The sequence below is a fragment of the Siphateles boraxobius genome, unplaced genomic scaffold, assembly GCF_051911475.1.
Source record: "Siphateles boraxobius isolate OS27281-9 unplaced genomic scaffold, OSU_SipBor_1 65, whole genome shotgun sequence".
Lineage (NCBI taxonomy): Eukaryota > Metazoa > Chordata > Actinopteri > Cypriniformes > Leuciscidae > Siphateles > Siphateles boraxobius.
In genome coordinates this window covers 23,232,431-23,253,236 of record NW_027509192.1, presented here as the reverse complement: position 1 = coordinate 23,253,236, position 20,806 = coordinate 23,232,431, and the positions used below count along the sequence as shown (strand labels likewise).

The 20,806-nt window shown below is 38.3% G+C and overlaps 2 protein-coding genes and 2 long non-coding RNA genes across 4 annotated transcripts; 2 read left to right on the top strand and 2 right to left on the bottom strand.

Annotated features, from left to right (window-relative positions):
- Window positions 1-276: 276 nt before the first annotated feature.
- LOC143720496 (uncharacterized) lies at window positions 277-1,276 on the top strand. Its single transcript, XR_013196587.1, has 3 exons — window positions 277-647; window positions 943-1,035; window positions 1,193-1,276. It is a non-coding gene; the product is annotated as an uncharacterized LOC143720496 (long non-coding RNA).
- Window positions 1,277-4,314: 3,038 nt separating this feature from the next.
- On the top strand, window positions 4,315-6,714 carry LOC143721297 (uncharacterized). The gene is made up of 7 exons (XM_077211586.1): window positions 4,315-4,446; window positions 4,530-4,647; window positions 4,760-4,851; window positions 5,016-5,061; window positions 5,802-6,074; window positions 6,217-6,393; window positions 6,477-6,714. Exons 1-7 carry the CDS (start codon window positions 4,315-4,317, stop codon window positions 6,662-6,664), a joined length of 1,026 nt encoding a protein of 341 aa, XP_077067701.1. The 3' UTR covers window positions 6,665-6,714.
- Window positions 6,715-11,094: 4,380 nt separating this feature from the next.
- LOC143720495 (uncharacterized) lies at window positions 11,095-20,128 on the bottom strand. Its single transcript, XR_013196586.1, has 3 exons — window positions 20,026-20,128; window positions 19,605-19,682; window positions 11,095-11,345 (listed from the first exon to the last, which is right to left on the bottom strand). It is a non-coding gene; the product is annotated as an uncharacterized LOC143720495 (long non-coding RNA).
- Window positions 16,931-19,235, bottom strand: LOC143721267 (uncharacterized). Its single transcript, XM_077211555.1, has 7 exons — window positions 19,022-19,235; window positions 18,531-18,629; window positions 18,067-18,299; window positions 17,769-17,917; window positions 17,540-17,612; window positions 17,319-17,421; window positions 16,931-16,956 (listed from the first exon to the last, which is right to left on the bottom strand). Exons 1-7 carry the CDS (start codon window positions 19,173-19,175, stop codon window positions 16,931-16,933), a joined length of 837 nt encoding a protein of 278 aa, XP_077067670.1. The 5' UTR covers window positions 19,176-19,235.
- Window positions 20,129-20,806: the final 678 nt, after the last annotated feature.

The window sequence follows — 20,806 nt, the reverse complement described above, 5'->3', positions numbered from 1 at the left end:
ATTGTGAGTTTGCAGGCAACACCCAGCCCTACAGTATTCTGGCCTAATATTATAAGCACCCACAGACCTCCCCACCACAGCCCAAAGCATGGGCAAACTAGACCAACATTTTCTCAAGTTCTTAAACCTTTCAGTTATTTAGTATTTATGTAGTTGTATGTAGCATGATCTTCAAATCTGAATTTATTATCTTTCCCCTCTCTCAACAGGTTCCCTAGTCTCTTCATCATTTACTTCAAAACCTCAGCTTCGTTACAAAGCAAAAACAAAGGCACTTTTAAGAGCCACTTTTGTCTAGTTAATTGTTGTTAATCTGTCTGGTTCTCTGTTGTTTTTGCTCTTCCCCCCTATCCCTTTAGTGTTGTCTTGTTTGTCCTTGTTCATCATGAGTGACAATTCCAATTTCAAACAGGTCCTTAATGAGCTTGATGAGCTTGTTGAACATTCTAAATTAAATTATGAACTCCAGATCTTGGAAGATTTCATCAATAAGATGCCGGGAGAACAGGAGGCAGCACCATCCACCATCCATCAACCAGGCCAGGAGGCAGCACCATCCACTAGCCATCAACCTGTCAGGTGGCTGAAGAGAGACAGTGATGGAAATGTTGTCTATGACAGACCGAGATCATCCCGAAACCAAACGGGTCAGTTTTCTTTTTTCAGTCATATTACTTAAAGGAGTACTCCTGTGATTTTTCACATATATGTAAAACGGAGATATAGATTGTTTTACCACTTGGGATTGAATACATGAATCAGTCATGTGTCTGGTATGAGATATGAGGTTTTTATTACATACTCATGATCATCCAAAGTGGTATAGACAACGAAATTGGGCCAATAAAAGTATGTATCATTGTGTGGAATAAAATTAGCTTGTCAAAATCTATGGAATTGTAATGCTGTAAAGGTTGATTTGGGTTTTATTTTCTGCTACAGCTAGTCACAGCTACAGTCGTAAGACTGGTTCTCATACTAGGATGTTGGACAACAGCTTTGAGATAACCAACTACTGTCCTCCTGATACTGTTGGTATGTTCTTTATTTTGTGTCTATTAGTTCATTATGTTTATAGATTCTAATAATTAGAATGCAAATTACATGTTTTTGCGACAGAATAACCGACAACATGTTGCACACTTAGATAGTGTAGAAAATTGTTTTTAAATATGATGTACTATTTTAACAGAGACTTTCCTTGAAGAGCTAAACCACTCACAGGGTGATGACTTGGATGATCAGGAAACGGCACCAGCACCACCACAAGCTTCCTCAGACTGGTCTACTCGAAAAAGTCTACTCTCAGAGAGGTGGGAGAAAGAGAGACCCTGTCTGGTGAATACCATGGTGGCACAACAAAATGTGAACACTCAGATCTGCCAACAATGTGGCAGCAGTCCAGCTGCTGTCCGTTGTCGTGACTGCCGACCACAACCATTCTTCTGTGCTGATTGTGATGTCAGTATACACCGAAACCATGTCTTCCACAACAGGGATGCAACAATAGCTGGATTCTTTCAGCCATTGCCTCCAACAACCTGTGTCGTGGAGAGGGCTCTTTCCCAGTGTTGTAAGCTGTATTTCTTTGAGTGTCTTATTTAGGGCTGCACAATTATTGCAATCATAATTGCAATATGATCCAACACAACTGCCTAATGGTAAAATCTTCAAATATCATTTGTGACATTTGACTTTTATATTCACGTCATCCTCCTTGACTGTGCAACTTCTGGTTGGTGGGTGTGTGAAGGGTACAAAAACTCTGATTGGTGAACTTCAATCGGTCAGTGGGTGATAGTCTTGTACACTGGCTGTGCTTACCTATCAGGGGTGGCACAAATTAAAGAGACATTTGGAATATTGAACTGAATCAAATCATACACATTCAAAAATCGTATTGGAAATGGTAATCGCTTTATCTGTCAGAAAAAGTGCAATTATATATTGTGCAGCCCTAGTCCCATTCTCAGTTTATTTAAATAACTTTACAGTATAATAGGCTTCACGAGAATTTTTTGAGTACTTTCTCTGAAACACACTTAATGACCTTTTATCTTTAAAGCTTTTCAAATCATTAATGAAAAAAGAAAAAGAAAATGATTGCAGAATACTTCCTAGCTAGTACATAGGATGATGCATGTCTTTAATCCCTGCATATGATGTGTCTTTCAGTGTGTATTGTGCCATTGGAGATGCCCAAAAAAATATGTAGTTGTTCTCCGGGATCGTTGAGTGTCAACACAGGAAAAGTTGTTTCTGTGGTTACAATGAATGGTAAGAATAAAATGAACTTAAGGGAACATTCCAGATCAAGTGGCTTTAGCGTCCATATCACATTCTGGGCAAAGTGCCCATAGGGACCTGGGTTGGACTTTAACCTGATTACACCCCATAGGGCTCTCCCACTCGCTTCCTGACACTTTTCATTGTCCTATTTGAATAAAAAAAAAACAAGGCTGTGCTATTGGCTTTGTAAATGTGTCCTGATCTATTTCTATTCAAACGTTCCCTATAGTGGTCTGCGCTGGGCAGGATTTTCAGTCCTGCGCCCCCCCCCCCGTTCCCGCAATATTCTGGCCCGTTCCGCAATAATGTGTTTTAGTCCCGCTCCCGCCCGCATCTATAACCTTATGTGCATCTCCCGCCTGTGAAAGACCCAGGATAGGCAGGAGGGATGTTCAGTTTTGCGTTCTGTCTCACAAAAGAGGCACTTGACAAATGAGAAAGACTGCCAGATGTCTGATTTTAAGTTTTATTAGTTCTGAATGTACTACATAGGTGATAGTAATGTAGGCTACTTTTCCTGATTTTTCCAGGACGATATGATCTCAGTATGCCTGAGATGAAATGTGAGGCATGCAAAGCCACATGGAGCGCTGGAGTGGATGACTTAGTCCGTAATGACTACTGGCCTGCTACCCTTCACTTTTCCACTGTGTACGCTACAGATGTTTTTTGTTCTTATGAAGAATTGAAGATGGCAGCACCAGGACTGTCCTGCCAAGCATTCTTAAGAATGCTTGATCAACGAACTGTCCGCTTTGGCCGTGTGAGTATGAGTGGTGGGAATCACTAACAACTAGTACTAGTATTGATGTGTATCGCAGAATGACTATGGTGACATTATCAACACATTGATTATTATAATTGGAGCATGTTGATGAAATCAAAACAGTGATTCAGCTATACTCGATACATTGATAGAACATCATCTAAGATTCAAAGTCTTTGTGTAAAAACTACCACTCAGTAAAAAATCTAAATTCGTACACTAAATGTACAAAAGTATTGGAGCAATTTATCAACTCAATCACTCAAAACATTAGACCTGTGTATAAGATCAAGTAGTGATGTCACATCCTAGTCATGCAGTTTGCATTCAGAAAAAAACAAATAGGTCCATAAAGACATTGGTTAAGTTTGCTGTGGGAGTCTTTTTTTTGGGGGACTTTGGTCGTGATGTTTTTTGTCCATGACATACAAAGAGCCAAAAGATTTCCAATGATGCACTTGGCTGAGCGGCTGCCTGTGGAGGCTCGATGCAGGAGGATTTGGTGTCACCTTTGACCTTATTCACTTTAGTTAACTTAACTGTGAATTATGTTGACATGTTTTACTATTCTGAAACAGACTGGGAAGATCACAGCAGACAGCTTCAGAAAAAGCTTTTTGGAGTGGGAGGCTGTTAGATTTGAAGTGGATAAGATCTGCAGGGAGGAGCATTTTATCTGTCCTGCATGCACCCCAGACATGCTTGCTGTTTCTGTGGACGGAAATCGCAAGCACTACCGCTTTAAGAACGCAGCAAGGTACTTACAAAATGTGTGTAATTTGCAGTGTTGTTAAAGTAACCTTTGCTGTGTCATATTGAAGGTCAATGTGTACCTTTCTTTCATTTAGATCTGAAGAACAAGCCTTATTTGATGGCATCTTCATTGCAAAAGATGAAGTAGAACGATTTGTGGATTACATTCATTCCAACACCAACCATGTAAACTTGTTGTATAATATTTCTAAAAACACCACCAATAACATTTTACAGTTGACATTGTTTGGGTGAGTCCTGACTATTTATATCAACCTTTTTCCATGTTGTAGGTCTCTGGAAGAGGTGTCTGTGGAGGGGAGTGGTCAGCTGCCAGGGAAACTTCTCAGAGATCCTCTAGTAAAATTGATGAGGAGGGACTTGAGCTTGCGGTCTGTCGACATGGAGTTTTTCTCGGCGCTCTCAACATGTTCAGGGGAGAAATATATGCTTACCCCCTCTACCTGCAGAACAAGCTGGCAAATAAGTCAATAAGCTTTTTTGCCATGGATGTAACCTGCAAGTACTGGCCCTACCTCAACAAAGTGACAAAAAGCTGCCCGGAGCTCCAGCACCTTCTGGGCATGAAACCATTCCTCTCAGTGTTTCATGCCAAAGCCCATGATTTTAAATGCGAGGTAAGAAAACATTACCAGGTTATTAACTGTCCCTAAACACCTGCAAAGGTATGTTGGCAGCTTTTAAGTATTTTCTTCAATAGGTTAAATGGAGTGGAGCTTACCAGCAAGGGGCCGGATTGACACTTGGGGAGGAGGTTGAGCAGTGTAACGCCTTCCTCTCTAGGATTGCTGTGACCACGAAGCACATGTCCAAAGCAGGTAAGGTAACCACACACTGCACTACTTAGATTGAAAGTGTTACAAGAAAATTGTAGCCAGTGAGGGACATGTGGTACAACACAGATTCGTGTATTTTTTTTCTTTTTTGCAGGACGTACAGACATGCTCACACTGATGGCCATGCGCTGGAATCAGCAAAAGTTTAATAACTTGGCTGCTTCACTTGCCTGCCGATATCAGAAGGTAGAGATGAGTATTGTTATTTTCTTATATTGTAAATACCTTCTATTGTATATTTTTGTAGGTATAACATTTTTCTTTTGTTTCCTTTTTTTGTTATTTGAAGGCCACAAAACGCCTGGAAAGCCAACTTCAGGACCTGGAAAGCATGAAAATCCAGCTGGCAGGTTGAAGTTGAGGGCTGGGTCACTGATATTAAGGAGTGGGCAGAAGGTGATAGTTATACTATTATTTCAATGTCTCAGTTCTGCAGAATAATGGGAGACATGCTTCTGCAAGTAATTACTGTTTTAAAATGAAATCATACATACACTGTTTTCTTGGTCATGTACTTGTGCAATTAAAATGCCAAATTTTAGTATGTAGTGCATGCACACTGGAAATCATGTCAAAACAAAGTGCCCTGAAAGTACCTGAATGGTGCACAGTCCAAAAGTTGGAACATTGGACATTTCGGTCACACTTTATTTTAAGGTGTCCTTGTCTTGTCACAGTGTAATTATACATTTAAGTACAGAGTAATATTAATTAACTACATGTACTTACTATAGGGTTAGGGTAGGATTAGGATTTGGTTGAGGGTTAGTTACATGTAATTATGCATAATTTATTGTTATTACTATTTTAAGTTCATGTAACATATGTAACAAGGACACCGTAAAATAAAGTGTTTCCGACATTTCTTGCAGTTAGCGGATCCCATCTTGGCTACTTTGTCATTTTCTTTGGTACCCTGTTACATACTTCCTATACACGCTAATAAATATGAAATGATTATTGAGACTCACCTGTCCTTCCTCCAGGAGCTTTTTTTTTATAAAGAAAAAAAAAGAAGCAAAGAGGGATAATCCTTATGACTTCCCTGTGGCGTTCTGTGTTACACTGAGACTTAGCTCGTTTCAGTTACTGCCATGAAAATGTAAGTGAAATGTTTACACTTCTTTTCTTCTCAGCAACAACATCCCAAAAGAATGCCGATCTTGACGCGGTGACCAGTAGAATGGAGGTGCTGGTGGCCAGCATTAAAAGAAGGTCCCAGCGCCTTTACAAAGACACTGATGGCAGCAAAGGTCGGGCCCGGATTCGGCGCAAAATCAGAGAGGAGAAGGCCATTCTTAGCTCTGTCGTTGAAAAATACAACAGTATGGTTCCAGATACAGAAAGAATCGTCTTTGACATCATTCTCTCTGACGAGACAGTTTGGCCATGGCAACTTTCACATGGTGGTATGTACACAAATCTGTTGACAATTTTGTTTGATTCACATAGTGGCACAAAACCAATTATGCCTTATCCCAGATTATCTCAAATATTATTTGAAAAATAATCATACTTACAATTTACTTATTTTCCACAACTGTATCCCAGACGCTGTAGATTTGAAAACCAAGAGGAAGGCGTTTGATGTTGTGATGGCAATAAGGAGACTTGAGGAGGAGAAGAAGATTGTTCTTTCTGAGATGGCAAAGCATTGGAAATCTCTCTCCACTCGTGCAGACACACTCAAGGAGATGTCATCCCAGCTTTCCAGTGAGGCATTGCAAAGTACGTATTTAAGTAATGTGTTGTAATACTATACTCTACATTGTAATTTTTTTTCTGATCATTTTTTGTTTTACTCCCATAAGGTGAGCTGTGGGCTCTAAATGAAGAAGGGATCAAGGGTTTCCTCAGCTTAACTTTGAGAAAGAAGCAAGAAGTCACCAGAATGATGAAGCATGCAAGAGACTGTTATGCTCAAGTTTTGACTGGAACAAGTATGGACTTCCAGAATGATTGGGATGGATACGACAGTGATTCTGAACTGTCAGATTGAGGATTGTCAGTTTGAGGAGCTCTCGAAGTGATAAATGACCATTAACTCACTTTTGGTTTGATTTCTTATATTTGTCAGTGTTTCCTTTGTTTGTTTGTTTTTAGTAGTGGGGGCAGGTCCTAAAAAATCACCAGTTAAAGCTGCCGTCGGCAAAATTTTTTTGATCATATTCAGTGAAATCGACACTATAATCCGACAGAACAACATTAATAAAGTGGTTTTAGAAAAAAACCCGAGCTTCTAAGTCCACCTACCCTTCTGGAGCGTGTTATTTGTTTTGCAAAAATCCACTGCTCCCGGATCATCGGGTCCAATCAGCGCAGGGGGGTGTGAGATCTGACTGTCAATCACAGGTCATGCACACGCCACCCCTCGCGCATGTTACAATCACATGCACACGCCTGAAGTTCGCCAGGGGTCCGTCAGATAGACATTCATGTTAATCCCTCGTCGTCGGATTAAGACGAAAGGAAACCATCAACGGTGATGCCGTCACTTAATGTGACACTGATGCCGTCACTTTATGCGACTGTTGGTCTCGTAATTTTTAATTGTCACGTAATTTAATCTATTGATTCGTGACATGGATTTATTACAAAGCGAAAGTGACATCTCTTCACCTAAAACAAGTTTTGTGTATATATCTAATTGATCTTTCTACCTCTCTGTTACAGCTTGAGAAGTTGTATGCCCTTGGCATGAAGCCTCTGCTGCTGATTGCACATCCTCCTAAGGTGGTGACAGGGAAGTGCCAAATTAAACTAATGCTGCCAATGCATGCCAACCTTAGCACATCAGCGAAGACATGCCTTGACAATGTGGATGCCATCTACAAATTGATGGTTGAAGGTGAGGTTGCATTTATTTAACCTTGAAATGCATACACATGCATATATTCACTATCCGTTGTACAATTGTTGGTGTTGTCACATTTTCCAAACAGCAAAGACTAGAAATTCTGATCTGGCTGTAGCCTAGCTGCAACCTAGAGTCATTTTAAAGAGCTGGTATTGTGGAAAACAAGAACAAAAATTGCTTTGGGATGATGGCAGGGGTCACCTGTGCTTTAAAATACATCACTTCTATCTGCTTGGTAGTTTTAAGTTATTGGAAATTTTGAAATCCGCAGCTAAAGTGGGAGCGCCATTGAGGCTGAACTTTTTAATGAGTCACACTCACTGTCAAATCAAATATGCTGAAAGCTTTGGCACAAGACCACCAGCAGACTTATTTAGTCACAGTTTGCATTTCAGCCAGATGACCAGCCTGGAAGTGTGCTAAAGCTAAATTAGTGACCTCCAGCTAAATCCAATCAATAAAAATGTCAGTACTTTGATTATTTAAATTCACACAGCTGTATGTCGATAAGCTTTTGCAGGGTTTTTCCTGCATAGAGGCTGCATAGTTTTGACTGGGCCTAAACACTCAGCTGGGAAGCTAGCGCAAATGGGAAACAGGACTTCCTGTGGTTTCTCATAAAATAAAAGACGGGACTCTGACTCTATAGTAAAGCAGAAACCAGGTTACATTGCTGTCTCCATCTCTCTCCTCTGTGTTCTGTCTCTGTCTGAGCTGCACACACACTTATAGCAGACCTATATTAAAGGCTGATGGTGGCTTTGGCTGTATTCACAAAAAATCCGCCAATGTGGCTCCTTCCAACAGGGTTCTGTGGAGGTGGGGTCAACCGGTCAAGTTTATCTGTGCTTTAGAATGTAACCGAAGTGAATCGTGTTTAAACAGCACGAGACAATCCTACTCATTTTGCCCTTTAAGACTAACTTGTGTTAATGTATTTTTTAAAACCAATGGGAGTCAAAAGTAATTCTACTACTTGTGCCACTGCGAATAGAGATTGGATGTGCAAAAAAGAACCTAACGGCATGAAAGTCACTGAGACCACAACCAGTGTTGGGCAAGTTACTCAGGAATTACTCCTGTAAAAGTTATAATATTACTTTACTTTTTACAGGAAATTAAAAGTTACTAGTTACGTTACTTGTCACGTTACTATATTACTTTTACTATCCCGCACCCTGCCCCTTTCTAAAAAGTGACAAATAACCTGTTTAGTCCGCTTATTTTAGAAATGAATCCACTTTACTGGAACAATAATTAACATTAGGAGTCAACAATCAGCCAAACTTTACACATTGCTGCCTCTCCGACCAGGTGATGCTATACAGAGAAGCAATGTGCATATTTAAAAATAATAAACTGTCCCAACTAATAGCTATCTAATGCTATTTAACTAATAGCATATTGATAAGAGCAGCATGGAGTATGTTTTTTTACAAAACATAACGTTTCCTAACATCACTGGCTGAAATAAAAAATAAAGCAAGTCAACTCCGATTTGTGAACTAATGTTGTTCTGCACATGTATTTATAAGAGCAGTATTCAGCGTTTTTACAGAAGATTCAACTTTGCTTAATACCACTCTCCTGACGAGTGCATGCATCACTGGCAGTAGCATCCTACACCCCCAGCACTGACGTTTCTTTTTATAAGTTCTACATGGCTGCTTCAATAAATTAGATTTAGAATTGTTAGTGATTGTAAACATTTTGATGGTCGCACAAAGCTTACAATGGATGACAATGTTCTTTGCGTCTTAGACTGTGACACAATAATGGCAATACTTAACAGCTGTTGAAAGAACACATATCTAACCCATTCTCCATTCTTCCTTGACTCCTCTGCCCCATGCCTTTCAGAATCCTGTGGGTAAAATCCATCTTTTTTTACCGTCTAGGTTGATTTGGGTTGCATTTATTTTCACTTTGGCCTAACTGCATGTTATATATTATATTTGTGTGTGTTCCATGTCCATTTATAGGTTGGACAAGACTCAACCCAGACCAACTGCCTCAAGAAGAGAACTTCATCTTACATTTGGTGCCGTGTGACCAGTCACCACAACAGGAAACACCAGCCACACCATCACAAAACCAGGCTCCATCCCTCCACACACCACTACACTCAGCTCCACTCATCCAGGAACCAGCACACCTGGCTCTCTCAACCCACACACCACTACACTCAGCTCCACACATCCAGGAACCAGCACACCTGGCTCTCTCCACTCACACACCACTACACTCAGCTCCACTCATCCAGGAACCAGCACACCTGGCTCTCTCAACCCACACACCACTACACTCAGCTCCACTCATCCAGGAACCAGCACACCTGGCTCTCTCAACCCACACACCACTACACTCAGCTCCACACATCCAGGAACCAGCACACCTGGCTCTCTCCACTCACACACCACTACACTCAGCTCCACTCATCCAGGAACCAGCACACCTGGCTCTCTCCAGCCACACACCACTACACTCAGCTCCACTCATCCAGGAACCAGCACACCTGGCTCTCTCAACCCACACACCACTACACTCAGCTCCACTCATCCAGGAACCAGCACACCTGGCTCTCTCAACCCACACACCACTACACTCAGCTCCACTCATCCAGGAACCAGCACACCTGGCTCTCTCCACTCACACACCACTACACTCAGCTCCACTCATCCAGGAACCAGCACACCTGGCTCTCTCAACCCACACACCACTACACTCAGCTCCACTCATCCAGGAACCAGCACACCTGGCTGTCTCCACCCACACACCACTACACTCAGCTCCACTCATCCAGGAACCAGCACACCTGGCTCTCTCCACTCACACACCACTACACTCAGCTCCACTCATCCAGGAACCAGCACACCTGGCTCTCTCCACTCACACACCAATACACTCAGCTCCACACATCCAGAATTCAGCACACCTGGCTCTCTCCATTGTCGTGGGTAGAGATAATTAAAGAAAAATGGTAATGCAAACCGTTTTTGTATGCTGTTTACAATTGTGAGGATACTGATATGTTGTACTGTGCATCCACAGCCATATGAAACCAAAAGTGAAATTCACTATTTAAATGTAACTATGGAAAGGCCACAAAGTAGGAATGCATTATTTAAACAACATTTTTCCAATAATTCAGCTAGTCTTCATTCCAAGCATTTTTCAGACCAACGTACATGGGCTGTTGTCTTTTGGCTTAGGTCAGGCTACACAAAATTTTTAGACACAACATTTTGACATTTTAAGCTGCTGCACTGGGCCCATTATTGTTCCACCTGCCAGCTGTATTGTGCCTATCTAAAAATATGTAATATATATATATATATATATATAAATATATATATATATATATATATTTTCCATGAGCAACAGTTACTGTGAGTAACACTGACATACCATAATGACCGTGATGTTTTATATCTTGTTTAAAAGTAATCTTACGCACAGGGAAACACACCAGAATAATAATGGGTTCAGCAAGACCTTTCTCCAACTCTGGCACAGCTCTATTGTGGAGATAGGTCTGGCTATGCAAGACTAGGTTAATAATTTTATCGCCTCGTCCCCACTCTGGAACAACAGATTCTTGATGCACTGCACAACTCTGCAAAGTATTGTAAAACAGTAAATGTTACAATCATGACAATCAATCCAATGTGTATTATACTTTCCAATTCTCCTTCAACTTCCCTTTCTTTCTTTCTTTCTTTCTTACTTACTTACTTTCTTTCTTTCTTTCTTTGTTTTTCTCAGTGGAAAGACCTGGCCTCCATCCTGGCAGCCAGCCTGATTCCATTCCCATGCAGCTAGCCTGCAAATATGCAACATACATTGCAAATAAATAAAATGTTGTTTTTGGTACTACATTTGTTGTTCATTTGCCATTTCTGTTATTCATATCAAACTAGAGTTTAAGCTATGAAATTTGAACTATACCTAACAAAATAAATGAAGTGTACTATGTGACATTTACAGATTTGTCTTTTATTAAGAAGTTTTGCAATCTATGACATAACTAGTTTAAGAACTTTTTTTATCAAGGGGATGGTTGAAAACTTTCAGTTAAACTTTATTTGATAATCAGTAAATCCACAATCAGAGTTTAATATGGACATAAATCACATAAGGAGAGTTAACATGGACATTAGCAAAGTTAATAGCCTATTGAGACTTTGATAAAGGTAATCTATATCTGTATAACAAGAAGTAAAAGAAAGGAAATTATATATACATATTTACACATTTAGGAGTGATTTGTAGCCTTATATTAGTAAGTTTAGCCTATTACAAACATCGTGAGTACGCACTGTACATTTTTTAATTTATGATGGGTGTTTTTCAGGTCTGTCCATATATCATTGACCATACACTGACATTGACCACGTTATTTACATAGCACAGTATTGTACACAATACACGTACAACATTACTAAGCAAACAGGAGCACTTTTATTTAAGTCATGGCGGCCGAACAAACGTTTTGAAATTTTAATTAAACAATATACAAATGCCTAAAGCTCCTTAATTACACTTCCGAGGTGTAATTAAGGAACTACTTTAAGTAACTACCGCCGAGAGTGAACATAATCATGAAACGCGTGTATATAGGCCTACTTGCTAAAATCGCCTTAATAAATCACTTTAATAAATTCTTTACTTTTTCTAATCATACAACACCTAAATACAGTGTACAAGTACTAGTTTGGCTGTACTAGATATTTAATATATTCAGTGCATACATCTTTTTACAACCCTATTCACAGCCTAACTTTGCAAACAGGAAAAACTACAAATACGATACTAATTAGTATCAAGTGGCATGGCGCGGCTAGAGGGAATTGTAGTTTAAAAATATATGACTCAATATACTGAAATTGAAATGAGTAAATAATGATGTAAGAGTACACTGATGGGTTAAAGCTGATGTGAATCACATTTGTGTAATAAAATTTCAAATACCTTACTGTTAAACAGGTGAAAATCAAGTTTGACCATTTTTGACAGCACCCCCTCTTGGTGACTCTATCCATATGGGTATAGTCATATAGCTGAAGTCAAGAGCTATTTATAACAGTTGGTTTCATGTATGTAGCCCCTTCTGTTCCTGAATGACAAGCTTTCCAACATGCACCAAAATCAAGGTTCAGAGGTCAATATTTCAAAGCAGGAGCCATTTACAACCTTCAGACTGACATATGTTACTCTCCAGGTCAAGCCCTTTCCAACAATATATTTGTTTTAGTCCTACGACAAAGTTTCAATTTTAACTTTTCATGGACACAGCCTTGGCTCAGGCATAGTTTAGGTGAGGACTTTGAGGCCCCGATATATTTTTATATATATATTTTTTAAAATTTAGTATTATAACAATACTGCACGTATGTACTACAGCAAAGCAACAAACAGACTATTTTAGTGTTTTGGCCAGAATCATAAACTTATGAACATTAGCATTGGTCTAAAGATGCAATTAGGTGTCCAAAAGTACTTACAAATGATGTCAGTGGTGGATGACTTTTTCAGATCATTTACTTAAGTAAAAGTTTTAATAATTTGCTGGACAAATACTCTGTTACAAGTAAAAGTAAAAGTCAAAATAACACATTCATAATGTTACTTAAGTAAAATTATGAAAGCATAATCAGGAAAATGTAAAGTATTGAAAGTAAAAGTATTCAAAGCTGAAAGAAAAACGTTGTAATATTATTATCATGATATTATTGTACTCATGTGCTAATGTAAAAGTAGTTGGTTGTGGTTGAACAATTTTGTCTCTGACTGCATGAGATGATTATTTCATTATGGATGAATTTGCTGATTTTTTTATTTTTATGAATCGAGAGCCCATAGCCCAAAAGTAACACCCTTACACTGCTTGTTTCGTCAGTCTAAACCTAAAAATGTTTACAAATATATATTAAAATAATCAAAAAGAAAAGAGGAAAATCTTCACATTTGTTAAGATGGAACCATGAAATGTTTTTACATGACATGACTAAATAGCTGGCTATTAAAGTTCTGTCGATCAACTAATGTAGCTGTACTTGTATAAACTGTTGAGTACCTTAATTTATACTCTTCATATTGTTTGTGTGCAAAACCCCACCGTTGTAAAGCTTCACATTAAAAGCATTTAACTGGCAAAACACAAGTGACCTTTTATTTTGAAGTAGTCACAGGAAATGCAATCTGTTTTTTTTAAATTATTTTTATTAAATGCTCGTAAAAGGAAAAAAAAACATCAACAGTTATTGTCATAACATAATACAATTGAGTCCTTCAATCCAGATTAAGCTCCTTCAGTCTTTTTAATCCAGATTAAGTGCCAAATCCTTAAACACAGCCACTGTTCTTATAGCTTTTACATTTTTTTGAGAACTCAATAGATTCAAAATACATTTTCATTTCAAGTTTAAATCTTACAAAAAGAGGATTGCATTTAGAAAATTTACATTTGTGAATATGAAATTTAGCTAACAGAAAAATAAGGTTTATAAAATAAATCACTTTTCTTTTCACATTCATGAAAACCAAAAATTACATTTCTATAGGAAATGTAATCTGTTTGTGAGATTTACACATCAAAAATGCGTCTACACAAGACAACCATCATGTTCAACAGTTTTCTGAAAAGAAAATACACAAGAACAAACACCAGTAATTTGTACTTAATTACAGTACTTGAGTAAATGTACTTATTTACTGTCCACCACTGAAGGATTTAACTGGCATATTAAGTTCACACAACAGACAATTCAATCAAATGGGTTTATTACAGTGGTGCAAATGTATGCATCATAACAAAGACATTTCTTTATAGTTTTACAGGATGTAAGTGAAAAATGTTTGGATTTGTCTGTCTGTATGTACATTTAGATGATGTCATATGGAAAACATAAAAGAAAAACATCTATGGTTTCAATGCTATTTGACAGTATTCAGTATGCTATAACTACAAATAACAAAAAAATAATATGGGTAGTATATGCATATTGCATACAAATACAGTATAAATCCACATACATTATGGAAATACCAAAGTACATTAGAATTATACTTGTTAAAATTACAGACTGCCATTGAATCTTCATTAGATGTTTCCATGCATAGATGATGAGAAGCAGCAATAAGCAGTTTTGGTCTGAAACCAGCAAGCTCAAATGTCAGAAGAGATAAATAAATCAATGTTTTTCTATTTTTTAAAATAAAAATACACACAAAATCTACAAAAACTTTCCTGTAGATACTTTGGTACAGCTATTTAAAACAAAGGCAAGGCAAGATTTTTTGTACAAATCTCCAGTTCCTGTGTGTTGTTTGGCAGTGGTCTTTAGGTGTCTTCTTCCTCAGACTCAGGGCTGGCGAAGCCATTGTCATCCCACTCCTCAATGTCCTCATGTATGGAAAGAAAATCAAATTCCATAGTGGCTATACTGCTGTATGCATTAACAGCCTGTTTGTGTTGACTTCTAAGTGAGTGACCGCTCCGATTGAGGACACTGTTGAGCCTATGTGTTGAGAAGCCAGTTGAAGCCAGTTGTTTCGTTGACCTCTGTCAGGTCAACGAAACCTGTAGAGGAATTGTGGAAAAAAATAGAAAGAGAAGTGCCTGATCACAACTCAATGTATAAAGTAGAGTTCCCTGGAGATATATCTATCTATCTTTATATTATAAACAAATACATAATACTAAAATCTAAAGATCTTGTACATACTGCAGGTTTTGATCTGCTCCAAAGTCTGTCCTCTGAGTGACTCCACTTCTTGGACTTGCTTCAGAAGGTACTTGATGTGCTGAGACATCTCCTTTACCAGGATGCTCTGCTCCTCCTCCAAGCGTTTCAGTAGCATTACCTGGTCGAAGATAGATCTCTTCAACCTGAAGGTGTTGCCTTTGGTTGGGGAAAGGAATGGAATAGTGGACAAGGAATGTTTTATATTATATAGGTTGTCCCTCTTTCTTCTGTTCCAACCCATGGCCTGTCGCGTTAGCATGTTCACTCTTCCTAATGAAAACAATAATGCACCCACAAGCCAAAAAGTAAGATTTCACATCCAAAAGGCAATAAGAGTAACCCAACAGACATGCCAAAACCATATCACTAAAAGTTAGTTGAACTGGTAATTACCTTGAAGTAATACAATGATAACTTTCGTAAGAACAGAACAGATAAACTTTGTTTTTTAATTACCTATAAAAACACTATTAAGTATTTATTATTATTTATTTAGGCTACCACAGCGTGTAGTGTAAGTGTAACACCAACCAGCCTTTGTCATCTATTTTGTGACAAGTGCTGCCCTGGACAGAAAGCTGTTCACCTATAAAGAAAATAATACAATCAAATTTTGGTCTCCATTACATAAAAATATTACGTACACACCATAGATCTTGAAGTTGTGGTTTAACAGAAAGCATGTGTACTGTATTATCCTAGGAATTTGGGACCCCTTACAAATGTATGCATTTTGAATTGTTGAAAACAACTGAACTGCCTATTCTTTATTTTAACTCATACATAAAGGATGTGATTTATCCCTCACACCAGGTGTGTTACTTAGATGACAAATAAGTACCTTTTGGTGTAATGGTTTCTATTAAGACTCTTTGTAGCCATAGTTAAAATACTGACAATAATACCACACCTGCTCCACTTCCTCTCCCACTGTGTTTCCTGCTCCATCCTGGCTTCTGCCAACCCATCTCACCTGCAACAGAGCGAGAAGTGTTATGTAGCAGTACTTCAGGAGTTTTGATATAACATCATCCAATCAGGCATAACATGCACAAATGTAAAAATAATCCTTTGCACTGAAGATTACTTGAATGTTATATCTACATTAATTCATACAATTATCTCTAAAACATCTCATGACCCAAGCTTTTATTTGGCGGGGAAAAACAAAATCCCTGTCCTACAAATTTGAACAAGCAGCTGAAAAGCAGTTGGTGAAAGATAACACACAGCACGTTCTATTATCCGACCCATTATTTCTCAATAACTACAGCCATACCAGACTTAAAGTTATTGCATGTACCTCGCATTTTGCTGTATGGGCTTTGGCATGCAAGACGCTCAGGAATGGCCTCATTTCTGTCAATGGCAGAAGCTCTGGTAAACCCTCTGCTACTTTGTTAAGGTAGGGCCAGTACCTAAAAAGCAGGAGCAGCATCATGTGAGTGTAACAAAGATCCATTTTTAATTGAAATCTAAAATGACTAACATAACTGTAAAGCGGAGAAACAAGACATTTTAATCATTGAGTTGGATTTGCAATATGACAATGAGAATTACCTGCATGTAACATCCATACAGAAGAAGGTAACATTTGCCTTCTATGACATCTCTCTTTGAAGAAACATTGGATAAGCAAATATTTCTCCGCGGTAATGGCTCAGTCCTCGTAAGAGAAACCCATGTCTGATAAATCAGAAGAAAATCTAGTGGTTAAGAATCAATTGACCCAGTAAGGCCTGGCTTAAGCACACATCTCTGTCAACTGAGTGCATATAACAAAATATATGATAAATATAATACTTGGCTACTATAAAGATTAGATAAATACCACTCTGCAAGGAAACGTGTGAATTGCTTTCAATTTTTACTCAGACTTGGATTGCCATTAAAACTCAAATATCAGACTCAAGAATCATAACACACACACACACACACACACACACACACACACACACACACACACACACACACACACACACACACACACACACACACACACACACACACACACACACACACACACACACACACACACACACACACACCTGCAAACTGAATGCCCTCCTCGTCTATCTGAGAACCAGACTTTTTTGACATCTCTCTGCCAGCGGTGAACTTAGCAGTACTGCAGACAGCACTGTCATTTGCCTATAAAGTCAGTTTATAACACATTTTAAGGTACATAAAAACACAAAACAGCTGTATAAACAAGTATTATAAAAAAAAAACAATCAAATGTTCATACACTTCTTATGTTGCCTCTGACAAGGTCAACAAAGGTAGCAGCTTCCTCGTCCTTGGCAAGAAACAAGCCCTCATATATGGGTGGCTCCTCAGTCCTGTCCATAAGATAACATGCGTCAGTAATAAAAATCACAAGTACTACATTTACTATTTGTTAAAATGTAAGTTATGATCACTCAAAGACAACCCGAATGGCTACTATTTGTGTAAGACAAGACTAAAATAAACTTCTAAAAAATACCTATACCTACCCTTTTGACTTGCTGAAGCGGTAATGTTTTCGGTTTCCATCAGAGCAGACAGCCAACATGTCTGGAGAACATGCTGGACACTCAAAGTGATGGACCTGGCACATATCCTCTTCTTTGTATTGACAGAAGGTAAACTCAAAAAGGCTTAGCTGAAATGTATCAGCACAGATACTACCTGTCTGCATATTAAGAAATGTTTGGTTAGGATCTTTTGAAGCAATACCCATAATTAAATATTAGGTATACAGTAATATAATTTTGTTTGTTATATGTTTCAGTGATATTCAGGCAGATTTACCCTTCCAGCTTGAACAGATCTGTGCTCCAACATTTTCAGGAAGGCCTGTCTGGACATGGCTGGTGCCGTCACCTTCATATGTTCAAACGAGGTGAAGACATCAAACTTGTATAGGGTCTGGCAGCTGGTGCTCGCTGGCCAGTACCGATAAACGGGCAGGTCCTTCACCTCGGGAGTCCATTCTGCAGAGCATGATGGACAGGATTTCCGAGGCAAGTAGACATCATATCGTCCTGTGAACAAGTGAATATAATGTAGTAAAGACTAAAATAATTTCAGTAATCAAATTGCAACAGATTGCCTTCTATACAGAGATACAAATATATTATATATTAGCTATTTGACATGGCATTTGGGCATTACCTAAAAATGACATGGTGATAAAAAGCTTTGCATTGCATACAGCGGTAAAGTTATAGTACAATAATACTTTCACAAAAAGGAGGGCTTTCAGAACAACACACCATTGATGGTGACCACAGAAATATGCTTCCCTGGAGTGATTGTGAGGTCATGAGTGCATTCACAAATTGACCTTGGTGCAGGAACAGGCAGTTGACATACTGCAAAACAGAAAGAAGTTATGAAGGGTGTATTTACAGCATCTCCTCAGTCCCTTAGATGCATTTCCCAAAACGCTAACCTCATTTTCAAAATAGTGCTTTAAAGCCCTACAATTAATCCAAACTGGCCACACCACTATTCAAACTGTAATTGTCACTATGTTGAAACAACATGTAAATGCTTAAGCACATTTTGAAAAATATCAAGACGCAATTGACTTAGCTGGTCAAAGATATGCTATTAAATTTCACACTTGCACTTTTGAGTTTAAAAAATGTCTAAGCCATTTAGAAACTCTGTTAAATATAAACATGTGCGCTAGCTACAACAACATTTGGGGAATTACACTATAAGTATGAGACAATTTGATATAATGCTAATTTTAACATACTTTGTTTACAAAACTGAGGCTGGCCATTTTCATCCACCACCACAGCAGTTGTAGGGGGAACGGGCTCAAGAAATCCATGAAACACAGCCTCTCTGTCATGGAAGACATTTCTCTTGTGGGCCTCTATGTCACAGGTAGCACAGAGGAACTCCATGTCCAGTGGTACACAGTCCAGGCACCTGATCACAGCTTCTACAGCACAGCATCTGTGACAATTTTGGATGAATACTCTCTCGGCTGAGAGCTTTGCATCAAAAAGCATAGTCCTAGCAGTTTTCATTCTCACATCTGTGAGAAGCTGCCTTTGTTCCCAAGCAGAAACCATTCTGTCTGTTCCATCCAGAACCTGACCTGCAGTTATGGTGTCCCTTAACTCGAGTCTTGTTTCTAAAAAACAAAAATATACATTCACTTGTCCTTAAAAGGGCTATACTGATGATTATGATCACACACAAGTATATATCAGTTATACTGTGAGTCTGTAGTGGAACTGACAAAACATAATGCTTGATTATGATTAAATAAATGGTGGAAATTGGAAAATGTAGTGTAATGATACTACTGTAACACTCAGTATTCTCACCAAGACTTGCCAACTCTTAATCTTCTATCTGAAGGCCTTCCTCATGCACAGGATCCCTTCTTCTGGATTGAGAAGCAGCTGCAGAGACAGTCATTTTGCTTAACCCTTTGATCAATATAACATGAAACCAATTATTTTTCAAATGAAAATATTCCATAAGGACTGGAGGCAAGGAAACTAAGCAAAAATTCTTAAAACACAAGTAAGGATTATCAGTCGCATGCTAATCGCAGATAATCGCAGAATTATGTACTATATAAATATGTACGAGTATCGTACGAATTTGACAACTTGTTAAATCATGTGAATTATGAACTATGTTCGTACTGATTGGGCTATGGGTTTTGTAAGAAAAGGTTTAAGAAACAACAAATACTTTTATAAAATGTTTGATTTAGGGTTAAAACCAACACATACATACCATTGTGAATATTTGCCTTTGCAGCTGTCCGTCTCCTCGGTTTACTTGTCCTCAAACAATAATGAGCTGACTGAGTCCGAAAGGCCCTTTTGGTCTTTTCAGCTGAAAAAGATAATCATTATGAATAATATATAGGATTATTTAAAGGAAAAAGTACAGATTTAACTTACAAATATAGGATGTTACATTATTAAGCATTAAAAGCATGCTAAGTGTTGTGGTTAATATGCATTTACAACAAATATCACTTTAAAACTACCAATACTGAGGTAAAAGCATGGTAAGTTTTGTGATTACTGTCCTTTACTACACCCATCACAGTAAAACTAAGGTTACTGAGGTTTAAAGCATGGTAAGTTGTGTGGTTACTGTCCTTTTACCACACCTATCACAGTAAAACTAGGGTTTCTGTAGTAAAAGCATAGTACGTGTTGTGGTTACTGTGCATTTACAATAAGTATCACATTAAAACTACCAATAGTGTGGTAAAAGCATGGTAAGTTTTGTGATAACGGTCTTTTTCCTACACTTATCACAGTAAAACTAATGTTACTGTGGTAAAAGCATGGTGAGTGTTGTTTTTACTGTGCTTACTACAAATACAACTTTGGAACTTATTGTATTACTTTAAACCTGATATGAATATGATTAACTTATTAAAGTTCTAGGACTATAACGTCACGTGACAGCTGTTTAATCTCCCTGTTTTGAATTAGAAAGCAATGAAACGCAAAACCTCCGTGGAGATGACAGATATAATGCAGTGACTGAACGTGAGCTA